At 36.4% G+C, this 13415-nt stretch overlaps 1 protein-coding gene and 1 long non-coding RNA gene across 6 annotated transcripts in view; one reads left to right on the forward strand and one right to left on the reverse strand.

Annotated features, from left to right (window-relative positions):
- The first annotated feature begins 6733 nt into the window (after window positions 1-6733).
- Window positions 6734-8427, forward strand: LOC107685929 (uncharacterized). The gene is made up of 2 exons (XR_001634007.1): window positions 6734-6800; window positions 7740-8427. It is a non-coding gene; the product is annotated as an uncharacterized LOC107685929 (long non-coding RNA).
- An 821-nt stretch (window positions 8428-9248) lies between these two features.
- Window positions 9249-13415, reverse strand: part of LOC107685930 (RNA binding protein fox-1 homolog 1-like) — a 171668-nt gene continuing 167501 nt past the window's right edge. For 4 of the 5 annotated variants that reach the window (XM_016482691.1, XM_016482692.1, XM_016482689.1 and 1 more), the window contains 2 exons: window positions 10690-10765; window positions 9249-9377 (listed from right to left, as the gene is read on the reverse strand). In XM_016482691.1, coding sequence (XP_016338177.1) covers window positions 9255-9377; window positions 10690-10765 — 199 coding nt within the window. In that variant the 3' untranslated portion in view covers window positions 9249-9254. The remainder of the gene's footprint in view (window positions 9378-10689; window positions 10766-13415) is intronic. The other variant, XM_016482690.1, reaches the window with a different exon arrangement.

Consider the following 13415-nt stretch of genomic DNA (forward strand, 5'->3'; position numbering starts at 1 on the left):
TGATTTTAGTTCTTTAAATTACACTTTCAAAATAAATTGGCTTCATCAATATTTGAATAATCAAAACTCCATCTGGAATATTTTCCCTCAACAAGCTTTTTCATATATTGGAGGTATACGATTTTTACTGATGTGCAACTACAACTTATCAAAAATTCCTATCAAACTTTCAAATTTCCACCAACAGGTACTTTTGGCATGGGCTTTAATATATAAACATAATTTCACTCCCCATAAATTCTTTATTTGGAACAATCAAAATATTTTATACAAAAATAGAACTTTATTTTTTGATCAGTGGTTTAATAACGGATTACTTTTAGTTTGTCAGCTATTTAACAACAAAGGTTTACTAATGACTTACGCAGAATTTCTTTCAGGATACAATATGCCAGTTACTCCCAAAGAATTTGCCATAGTTATGGGAGCGATACCAACAGGAATCTGTATGCTTTTTAAAAATTACTCTCAATCTACTACAATAACTCCTGCTTTCCCTGAGCCAATGGACACTCCAATAGGTAAAATATGTTTTTCAGGAAAAAAAGATAGAAACAATAAAGTTAGATCCTTGTTTATTGAAGATATTATCTCGATATCTCCTGCAATCTTTTACTGGAATAATTTATTTAAAAATTTAAAATGGAAAAAGATTTGGTCTTTACAACAAAAATATTTTCTCACCAATAAAGTAAAAGAAGTGTCTTTTAAAATAATAAATAAATTTTACCCTGTTAAATATTTTATGATTAAATATAAAACCAATATTGATACAAGATGCTCATTTTGCCAAGTTCACATAGAAACTGTCTATCATTTATTTTGGTCATGTTTCTATACTGAACATCTATGGAAAGATATTGAAACATTTATTAAAGATAATATCCAACAAGATTTATCGGTTACTTTTAAAGATATTATTTTTGGACACTTTGATTCTGATTCTAATAAAAACAAAGCTTGTTTTGTTATAAATTTAATTTATTTTCTTGGCAAATTCTATATCCATAAATGTAAATTTACTAACAACAAACCAATTTTTCTTGTTTTTTTGAAAGAATTTAAAATGTATCTTAATACTATTTCATCCTCTGTCAATAAAGCGAGAAGAACAACTTCAATTTGTAATGACTTTAATTTGTATACTCTAATTGAAATATAAATTAATATCTTACCCTCATGTTTTTTTTTTTTTTTTTCCTTTCCAATTCACGGTAAGATTACTATATGTATATGTATGTATGCCTAAGCTGATGTGGTGCATTAAAAGAAGCGTGTGGTGCATTAAAATCAGGATGCGGTGCATTAAAAACATGTGTGGTATATGTTGGGTGCAGATTTGATTTAGTTATATTTATATATTTTAGGTATATGTATTTAGTGTTATGATCTTCATTAAACCATTACCGTCCTTATATAAAATATCATCCCATCAACATCATCTTATTACTGCTCAATGTTTCTATGATATTAATAATGATAATAATAATAATAACAATAATAATAATAATAATAATAATACTGAATACAATATTGAATACACTCATAGTATTATTAAAACCTTCTATAAATATGTATAATAATAATAATATGTGAATAAATAAATTATTAGGATGAGTGTGTCAGATTTGTAAAAGTTGAATGAGGTCTGATCTGGAGTGTTGTGGTTCCGAAGTATAGTTGTAAGGAGGTGAGAAATGTTCTAGGGAAATGTAATCTGTGAGCAAATTTTTCCAATGCGTTATGTGCATAGTGTTTCGGGATTTCCAGTTCAAGAAGATAGTTTTCTTGGCGATGGCTAAAGCTACAAGGAATATCCTTTTGTTTATTATTTCCTGATTGAGAGTTGATAGATCACCCAGTATACAGAGTAAGGGGGATAATGGGATGTGGCAGCCCAGGAGGCGGGATAGGGATTCAGTGACGTCTTTCCAAAAGTGTTTAATGGGTGGGCAGTGCCATGTGGCATGGATACATGTGTCCGGACAATTTTTTTGTGATTTTTAGACAGCCTTTCCCCAGTGTAGTGTGTTCTGTGAAGTCTTATACTGTATGAGCTGAAGGTTGGCGTTTTTAGTCATGGAATAAATATTTTTACAAATCTGAGTCCAGAAGTCAGTATCAGGAGCAATAGAAAGGTCTTCTTCCCATTTGATTGTTGGTAAAGTTATGATTTTATTTGAATTTGTTATAATTTTGTATATTTTGGAAAGTAATTTTTTCGGGGAGGATATATTAACTAATTGTCATTTGAAATCTTTACAAGGTTTTGCCACTATCCTTAATTTAAATATAAAAACATAGTAGTATGATCACTTTTTCTTTTATATATTTTATGGCCTGGAAGTGTCTCTGACAAACAGGGCAGATCAATATATATATATACACTGAACAAAATTATAAACACAACACTTTTGGTTTTGCCCCCATTTTTCATGAGCTGAACTCAAAGATCTAAGACTTTTTCTATGTACACAAAAGGCCTATTTCTTCCTTTATCACTTCAGCTTTATAAAGATAAACTTGTTTCTGCCACCACAGGCATTTGCCAATTTAATAACCTATATTATGTTTTTGAACTAATGCCATTTTCTGTTTCCCAATATGGGTACGTTAAATCATTTGATGCTAAGAGAATAGATATTTCTTCATCATAGCTCAGGCGCTCTGTGAAAACAATAAAACTCCTGCTCTGAGATGTAATCGCTGAAAAACAATTATCATAACCACGGGCTACATAACAGTTAACAAAACACATTAAACAAAGTAATACCTCATTTTATTTTTAAATGAAACATAACAGTTAAATTATAGCAATTTTAATGTATAAAAGTAGATATTTTACATAAATTAATGGGATGTGATATAGATTTCATTAAATTGATTCATTAAAAATGTAATTTAAATGACCCCATTTATTATTTACTTAAATTACCCCATTAATTATATATATATATATATATATATATATAATGTGTGTGTGAAATTAATAGTTTATTTATACAATTAATATTACTTTTATTCAGCAAGGATGCAGCTTTGACAACATCACAGGAAATATTTCACAATATTACAATTTTGCAGTTTTATTATTTTTATTATTACTGCATTTTTGATCAAATAAATGCAGTCTTGGTGAGCATAACAGACTTCTTTCAAAAACATTAAAAGAAATCTACCTGACTCCAAACTTATTATTATTCTTTTTAGGAGTGCATTCAAATGCCAAAAGAGAGCTAAAAGATACAGTGCGCCTCAGCAGTTGCACTGTCTGTTTGATGTCTTCACACAAAGTGATGCACATTAATGTTTGCATACATCACACTCACATAAGCTCGTTCTGCACAGTGGTGATGTCATCTCTGGCACCTCAGTAATGCTGACGAACTCGACACGTTACCTCACGTGAACCACACAGCATTCCGAGAGCCCCAGTAAAACTGAATTTAGCAGACACGATCAAATCTGTGGCCTTTTGAAATTGAAAGCGGCGGGTCACATCACGGCATTGGCGAAGTCCACGGGGCTCCAGTCAAATGAAAACAAGACCCAGGCATAGGTCTCATTTGCATCATGGGTCTGGTGAGTCATTTGGAGACTCCGGAAAAAGACAGGGCTGCGGGAGGAAGAGGAGGAGGAGGAGGGCGAAGAGCTTCCCTCAACGGCGTGCAGTCGTAGCACTGGCAGCGATGCAAGGGCTCCCCTGGAGCAGTGTTTAGAGGCCTGGTGCCTAATCTCTGATGAAATGTCTATTATCAGAGACTCTGCGGGAGAAAGTGAAGCAGAACAGATATGATGGAGAGGCGATTAGCTTCTGCCCTGCTGCATCCTGCTTCCCTCTAGCTCACTCAGTCATTCATTCATAATGTGCACCTCCTGTATCAGCCTGTGTCACGAGCGCCAAGAAAGTTTGCATGAAATCCAGCCGACTGGTGACAATTTAAGTGCGAGAGCCTGATAAAGCTCACACAGGCAAGAGGCTGCTAGGTGCAGTGCACAAATCTTCGATATGACAGTAACTCATGCAGGTCCCATTCGTGACAAATGGCTTTGGAGGCGCAGTGTAAACTGCAATGGGATGACAGTTTTTGTAATTACGAGTGTCGTGACGTATGGCCTTTTCCTCCGGGTGCCGATGAAATGTCTATTATCAGAGACTCTGCGGGAGAAAGTGAAGCAGAACAGATATGATGGAGAGGCGATTAGCTTCTGCCCTGCTGCATCCTGCTTCCCTCTAGCTCACTCAGTCATTCATTCATAATGTGCACCTCCTGTATCAGCCTGTGTCACGAGCGCCAAGAAAGTTTGCATGAAATCCAGCCGACTGGTGACAATTTAAGTGCGAGAGCCTGATAAAGCTCACACAGGCAAGAGGCTGCTAGGTGCAGTGCACAAATCTTCGATATGACAGTAACTCATGCAGGTCCCATTCGTGACAAATGGCTTTGGAGGCGCAGTGTAAACTGCAATGGGATGACAGTTTTTGTAATTACGAGTGTCGTGACGTATGGCCTTTTCCTCCGGGTGCCCAGTCCAGCTGTCTCTCTAATGAACATATATAGCTACATTTAAAAGTCTGTGACTGTATAATATTGTAAAAAAACAAACAGGGCTGGGATCCAGTAGGGCGCCTCAAGATGACTAAAGACCAATTCACATTCATCCTAAGACTTCTGGAATTCTACAGTTGAATTATATTAGTTACTTTAATTTTCACAACTTCTGAATTCTGTAAATTTAGATGTTTATTTTTTTTTTACTTTGAATATTATTGTGGACAGCAGGGGGTTTTGGAGTTTAAAAAAAGGTTGAGAATCACCGATTTAATGCAACCCTTCTGAAAGAGCTTAAACAAGTCTAAGATGGTTTTCCGGTCTCAGATGGTCTTCCATCCTGGTCTGTTGACTGGTTATAGAGCAGCTTGGATAGACTGGGAGACTGGGTTAAGGGCCCGTTCACACCAAGGACAATAACTTTTAAAAATATTCTGAATTGAAAAGAATAGCAGAGTTACTTTCAAAAAGATTTTTTTCATCTGCTGAAAACTAAATACATTGACAGCCAATCAGAATCCATCCTTGAGTATTTAAAGTATCAGAAGACTTAATTGCAGCACATGCTTATAATAAACAAATGTTTTCATGCCTTGGTGAGGACGCTAGTCATCTTTCTTGGTGTGAACAGGCCTTAATATTAGGGTGGATATTCAGTTTAAAACAGCTCTTATTATTGGGGAATTCTTATTTGGTGAATTTTTCTCCCTTGATTCAAGACGTCTGAATTTCTGAACAATCCCACATAGAATCCAATGCGTCTGAATCCTAATGACAACTGTGATTTGCAAGTCTGCAGTGTTATGAGAGAGCAACGGCTGACCGATTGCGAGAAAGCCAGCGTCCACTCCCTGCAATCTGCATGATAATCAATCCAGTCTCATTCAGCCAATCAAACTGAGCAAAGAGACCCAAATTACTTCATTTAATACACAATTTAATTCAGAAACATAAATCATCACATTACTGACAGCTCTCATAGAGCCAGTGGGAAGAGGGACCGAACCACGAGTGAGAGAGAGAGACTGAATTAAAACCATCAGACCTCCTTTACCTCTCCCTGTGGACTCAGCAACATAATTCATAATTTCTTCTGAAGAGAATGTACATTTTTCATAATAGAATTAATAACCAATTTTAAATTATGTCCCCGACTTGTGACCCAAGATACGTTAATTATTGATCACCCATTTCTGTGAAGAGGTGTTGTAATTACCTAGCATAATGTGACTCCTTCATCACATTTAAACATTTATATTGCTTATCTTTCCAAGGAACCTCTGGCTAAGTTTTTCCAATTACACTGATCAAATCGAGAATGTGGGGTAATTCTTCTTTTCTTCAATTAGAACTATCTGTAGTATACATAATTTATGAAATTCCGTCATACCTTAGCGAAATGAGAGAAAGATAATGAATATCTGCTACTTACAGTTATGCAGGGCAGACAGGTTCAGGTTTGATGATGAGAGGGTCCCATCATTCTCCAAAGTAATGTTCTTCATAGCACGTTCAGAATATTGTCATTTGCTGGACTGTTATGCTAATGATCTACCGCTATTTGTGAGTGTGCTCCAATTTTTTTTCCATTCAAACTTTAACTGCACCCTAAAATAAGCCCGTATTGTGGCTTCCTTTTTGGAAATATCTGCAGACCGGAGAGGTTTCATAACCCTGAAAGTGTGTGGGATAACCTAATCAGACCGCAAGAATCCGATCTCGCTCCTTCATTCTGAATACAGAGTCTTCTTAAAGCCGTACAGATGACCACCTCAGACCTGGCAGCATCAATTCCACTTAACCTCCTCGGAGATGATCATTTCCTCTTCGCCTTGAGCTTTTCAATGCAATTTTAGTCAATGAAATCATATCAGAGGACAAACGCACTCCATCATCTGAATGAATATAAGATCCGCCAGCCGGCATCGTGCAAAGAAATTCCGAGACAAGTTCCTGTTATCTTGAGAAACTTTATTGATGGTTATTGTTATGCAGATCATAGTGCATGCACATACAATGACAAGGAGAAAGCCTGTCCACAACACATACTTAAAGCAGAAAGAGCAGAATCACAGCAGTGGGTAAGATATTTTTGCCAAGTTGTGTGATGTGACGCACACAGTACACAAGAGGATATTTGCAGCCGGATAAATTGGAGCTGCTCTTTTGTTTGTATTTTATGCAATTTAAACTTTTATAAATACAAAAGAAAGAAAAATGAGATATGTGACAAACACCTCTAATTAGGTATACTAGAATGTGGGGAAATTCTTCTTTTCTTCAATTAGAACTATCTGTAGTATACATAATTTATGAAATTCCGTCATACCTTAGCGAAATGAGAGAAAGATAATGAATATCTGCTACTTACAGTTATGCAGGGCAGACAGGTTCAGGTTTGATGATGAGAGGGTCCCATCATTCTCCAAAGTAATGTTCTTCATAGCACGTTCAGAATATTGTCATTTGCTGGACTGTTATGCTAATGATCTACCGCTATTTGTGAGTGTGCTCCAATTTTTTTTCCATTCAAACTTTAACTGCACCCTAAAATAAGCCCGTATTGTGGCTTCCTTTTTGGAAATATCTGCAGACCGGAGAGGTTTCATAACCCTGAAAGTGTGTGGGATAACCTAATCAGACCGCAAGAATCCGATCTCGCTCCTTCATTCTGAATACAGAGTCTTCTTAAAGCCGTACAGATGACCACCTCAGACCTGGCAGCATCAATTCCACTTAACCTCCTCGGAGATGATCATTTCCTCTTCGCCTTGAGCTTTTCAATGCAATTTTAGTCAATGAAATCATATCAGAGGACAAACGCACTCCATCATCTGAATGAATATAAGATCCGCCAGCCGGCATCGTGCAAAGAAATTCCGAGACAAGTTCCTGTTATCTTGAGAAACTTTATTGATGGTTATTGTTATGCAGATCATAGTGCATGCACATACAATGACAAGGAGAAAGCCTGTCCACAACACATACTTAAAGCAGAAAGAGCAGAATCACAGCAGTGGGTAAGATATTTTTGCCAAGTTGTGTGATGTGACGCACACAGTACACAAGAGGATATTTGCAGCCGGATAAATTGGAGCTGCTCTTTTGTTTGTATTTTATGCAATTTAAACTTTTATAAATACAAAAGAAAGAAAAATGAGATATGTGACAAACACCTCTAATTAGGTATACTTGTAAACAACATGAAGGGAAGTCTTCGCATATGCACAGTCAAGCTGCGACTCTTCAAGAACACCTCGACAGCTTGTTTGTGTAGCACTTGTAAATGACATAGTTCAATATCATTATTCCTATTTACATATAGATATCTTTTTCACAAGTCATATATTTCTCAGTTTCTCGATAATCAAACAGTTTCAAAGTGTAAAGGCTGTGTTCTAGAAAATAATAGTACAAAGGATGTCACATTAAAAATGATATAAAAACGAAACACTCAAAAGAAGCGGAGAACCAAAAGAAAACAGACAACAGAACGTCCCACAATTGAGAAGTAGTAGTAGTAGTGATGGAAAAAATTGCAGGATGTGTGTGCAAAATTGTACAGTTGACAAAAATACTATGATTATATCTACATAATGATTGCATTACTTGTAAAGTGTTGATATAAATCTGTGTATGATTCCATAAAAATGAGACACCTTTCTCTAACAGTTGGTCTACCACACTAAATCTAAAACATTATACAGTTGTGTTTTTTTGTATAAGAGAACATTTTCACTGCACAGATCAAATTTAATACACCGTTAGTTTATTTTTTCCCACTCTCGTCTTGTACAAATAATGAGTTTCTTAACTTCTGAGAAAAAAAAGCAAAAAACAAAACAAAAAAAACAAATGAAGATAAAAGAAAAACTAAATATATAACCAGCGCTATTGGCGCCGTCTTTTTTTTTTTTTTTTCTTTCGTGTTTCGACTCTCCCGTATTATAAAAGTCAGCATTTATATCAATCGAAGTACTGGAAGTACTGTAATATAAAAAGAACATCTGGGTCTGACTTAAGGACTAGATAATAGTTAAACAGTAAAATACTGTCATGGTGAATTTTTAGGGGAGTTTCTACGAGCTGCTATGTATAGTCTGAATATACACACTGAACACCCCAGGAACATAACCTTTGGCTTTGAGTAATGACTGATATAAGACAGCTTAAATAATCGATACCTCAGTGGTCTCTTTGACCGGCTCTGTGTCTTTACTGCACTCGGGGGATTACACCGACTTTACTGCCAGCCCCCGGTCCTTCGCCCACCACGCCCGTATCTACTCCTACCCACAACCCCCTGCACACGCCTCCTCTACGGCACAGAACCCAGAAACAAAAGAAACCAAAAGAAAGACAAAAGGCGATGTCAAATGGAAGCAGAAACCACTGGATGACTCTAGTCACTTACACTCTTACAGAATATGATAACTCCAAAGTGACTTGAATATTTATCATACACAACTCATTTACATGATAAAGCCCTAACAATTTGAATCTTATTATTATTATTATTTTTCCATCTTTTTAAAATCGAGCAGCTCTCTAGATCACCACAGAAACCTCTACAGCCAACAATCTATGCAATCGTTAGAAATTAAAAACCCACAATATTAAAATACACAGCACAAAATATTTGAGGTATAAGATGAAAAATATCCGTTTTTGTCTTCTCTCTCTTATTTGAAAGTGTTTTTTTTAGTATGGCGCGAAACGACTGTATCCACCTCGGTATATACTAGCCTGCAAAGAAGAAAGAACGAGACCCACATCGTCGGCGTGGCTTCTGGTCTTGGCATCAGTCAAGGGAGCGAAAGCATTCTGGAAGAGAAGCCACGGGTTTGGACACGTTTAAATGACACAGTTTAGAGGAGACCTCCGCTAGCATTAAGGTTATTTGCCGTACATACCCCCCGGACTAAACCAATCACGTTCCATCATGCAGCAAGCACACCGACACACGTCATGCCAGAAGAGATGCATTTAGCTACTTAAAAATGTAAAAGGGGTGAAAGAAATAGAGTTAACAGAGCAAATCAAAAAATGAGCAACGAATGCAGAGTTTCATATGCCGCAAAAAGCATTTTCTTAACCTATTTTTGTCTTATTTTCCAGCAAAAATCCATAAAACAATAAATTGACAAAAGAAAACATGTATACGATGTAACTGAGAAAATATATTGAAGTAAAAAATAAGGTGCACAAAAAAACTCAATTGTCTATTGTTAATAGTGTAGATGTATGAAACACAGCTCATACAGAAGTCACTTTCAAACCAAGCAGCTTTCTGTTAGTCTATGCGGAGAGTCTTTTGCCCTCATGCCAAATTGCAGATTGTGTGGATTCTTACTGAAACAACTGTATTTCGCCAGCAAAAATATGCAGAGCAATGGTAAATGTAACCACACCTTTTGAGATTTGTTCTTAAAACAAGAAACTTAAAACGTTCAAATAATTAAATTTGAAAATAAAATAATATAAATAAATAAGTCTTATTAACATACACAAACGTTTTAAGCATTTTTTCTGGAAAATCAGACAAAAATACAGATTAAGAAATTGATCTTCGCAGTGTACGTTTTGTATGCAACGTGGACGTTTTGGGATCAAAAGCAGTCCACGTACAAACAAGTCGCACATCGCAGTGGGTGCCTGGAGACTCTTATCAGTCTTCCTCGCACTCTTTCATCACACCGTCTCTCCTCTGCTCCCTCTCTCTTTTAGCTGTTGCTACAGCACCACTTAGGTGATGGATTTAATTATCAAAATGACTAATTATTCCATTAAGGGGAGCGTTCGGCTAGGTGATATTCACAAAATTAGAAATATAATAACTAACATGCACTACACTGCCAAGAAATTAAGACATTTATCACGTTTACTGGGAGGATTAATGTGGCATTTCAGCTGCCGTTAGCACAAGAGACAAATTCAATTAAGTTTAAATGAGGAGATGTCAGCAGTGCTAAAATCCATGCAAGAGGAAAAGGTGGGAAGAAAAGGGAAAAGAATGAGCGTACATGACAAGCGTGCACTGAGAAAAGAGCAGGGAAGGGATAAATAAAGGGGTCATGAGGAAAGAGGAAAAAAGAAAGAAGAATCGAGGCAGGTAGAGATGGAAATTCATGCTCACCATGGCACCAACGCTGTATGTGGCTGCTGGAGCAAGTGCGTGGTTGTAGGGGTCGGCAGCATAAACTCGTCCGTAACTGTGGAAACATGGAGAGATGGTCAGATCGCGCTGCCAAGTTGAAAATCGCTTCTTTTCTATGCAAACACAAATGCCATACAGTCATATACGACACCACGGGCTGAAACAACTACGTATGGTGATGATTTCAGTGTGTTTGGAAAATGACAATCAAATGAAGTCAGAGAGGAGATTACATGGCTCTTGCAGTCATGCTGCACAGGGCAAAGAGGAAGACATCACTGTTTGAAAGTTGAAGGGCCACTTGTGCAAGACCTCACTAGATGCTCTGTTCATTCTAATTGTGTGATTATGGGATGCCAGCACTTACGGCAATATCCGCTTGTATATACAAACTTTGCAAATCGGTACCAAGAAGAATTTGCTTGTTTTTTCAAGTTCAATACACTTGCACAAACAACCCTTCAATTTTTTAGTAGTTTAATTTAGGCATATTGATCAAAAAGGCCAAAAAAAAAAACATCACAGGAAAAAAAAAATCAAACAGACCAGAGATCAATGTTTTACAGTACTTGCACCAAAAAAAAAAAAACCCGAAGCAAAACATCTGTTCATTATTCTCGTTCGGGGCTGACTTGATGAAAATGTTGCAGGGTGTTTAGTGTAAATGTGAGCTTAATTAATACTTTTCTAGTGTCTTATATCCTGAGATCTCACCCTGTTCTCCCTCAAAGTTTGAGCAGGCTTCGTTTGAAAACAACCTGGCATATCTGCTCCTCAAAGCCTTGTTATGCATGCATGTTGTTTCTGGACCAGATAAAGAGCCAATCAGAGGGCAGAGAAATGAGCCAATTTACATATTCTTCCACTCCTGGCGATTAAGAAGTTAATCCACTGCAAATTAGTATAGACATTGTTATTCACTACACAGTAGCTCTGTCTTCATATTTCAATGCGCGGCCAAGTATTTTGTTTGACCTGCGTTATCTGTGTTTACAGGGGTTAGTTTTAATGAGTATGCGGTGCAGTGATCAAACCAGGGCTGCCTTCGCTCTTCTGGAGCTAAGATTGAAAAGGTGACCCTCAGGATATAGCACCTGGTGAATTATTCCTAAAGTATTAAGCAAAGGAAAACACGCTGATTGGATGAGTCACCCGAAATGCAAGAACTGGGGTTTTTAATTGCCATTTGAAGGACACTGAAAATGTGTTTTTGTTTGTTTTTCTAGCAGTGCCTGCCGGAAACGCACTACAAATTTAAGCTTAAACTCTTACTTGTGACTATCGGTTTGTTCCTTTCTATGATCCGTTATTCTAAGCTTCTCCTGCCGCCCATCGAGACTGAAAAAAACCCTGATTTATGAGACTGGTGAACTCTATGTTTGTTAATGAACACCAGAGACTCTAACATATGGCTAAATTAGATCTGGGCCCTGAGATACAGGTTAATAAATCTCAGATGGCTGGGATATATCTGCATTATTGACTAGATGCTCATTATTTTGGAAAATGTGTGCTCCAGCAGCGCTATTCCTCTAAATGCATTGACTTTTCCCACCAGGAGACCGAACGGACAGCTCATTTCTATGATTTCTTTAAACAATGCCAGGCTGTGCTTTAGGGGCTCTAATGCGAGTTAGTCTAAATGCGGGCCTTCTCCGCTTTTCTTACTTACTGATTACGTGGATTTGCCAACAGGATGCGTGCGGCCTTCTGGGATATCAGCAATTATTGAACAGGGACAATTAGACCATAATTTGCAAGTTTTTCAGACTCCAAATTACACATTCCAATTGTGTTTTACAGAAAACAGCTGATGTCTTCAAGAAAGTGCCTTCTGCTAAATTACAGCCTTGTTAGCATATTCATTTTCCATGGTCGAGGGGGAAAAAAAGAAGGGAAGGGAAGGGAAAGCAATTATATCTATATGCCTTTTCATAGTGCAGCTTTATAGCGCAGATGTTCAAAACATCTAAAAGCTCTTTTTGGAGGAGACATGACTCTCTTTGGTGTTTCAGCTAATCCTTTATCACTTCAGCTTTATAAAGATAAACTTGTTTCTGCCACCACAGGCATTTGCCAATTTAATAACCTATATTATGTTTTTGAACTAATGCCATTTTCTGTTTCCCAATATGGGTACGTTAAATCATTTGATGCTAAGAGAATAGATATTTCTTCATCATAGCTCAGGCGCTCTGTGAAAACAATAAAACTCCTGCTCTGAGATGTAATCGCTGAAAAACAATTATCATAACCACGGGCTACATAACAGTTAACAAAACACATTAAACAAAGTAATACCTCATTTTATTTTTAAATGAAACATAACAGTTAAATTATAGCAATTTTAATGTATAAAAGTAGATATTTTACATAAATTAATGGGATGTGATATAGATTTCATTAAATTGATTCATTAAAAATGTAATTTAAATGACCCCATTTATTATTTACTTAAATTACCCCATTAATTATATATATATATATATATATATATATAATGTGTGTGTGAAATTAATAGTTTATTTATACAATTAATATTACTTTTATTCAGCAAGGATGCAGCTTTGACAACATCACAGGAAATATTTCACAATATTACAATTTTGCAGTTTTATTATTTTTATTATTACTGCATTTTTGATCAAATAAATGCAGTCTTGGTGAGCATAACAGACTTCTTTCAAAAACATTAAAAGAAATCT

The sequence above is a fragment of the Sinocyclocheilus anshuiensis genome, unplaced genomic scaffold, assembly GCF_001515605.1.
Source record: "Sinocyclocheilus anshuiensis isolate Anshui unplaced genomic scaffold, SAMN03320099.WGS_v1.1 scaffold701, whole genome shotgun sequence".
In the NCBI taxonomy this organism is placed as follows: domain Eukaryota; kingdom Metazoa; phylum Chordata; class Actinopteri; order Cypriniformes; family Cyprinidae; genus Sinocyclocheilus; species Sinocyclocheilus anshuiensis.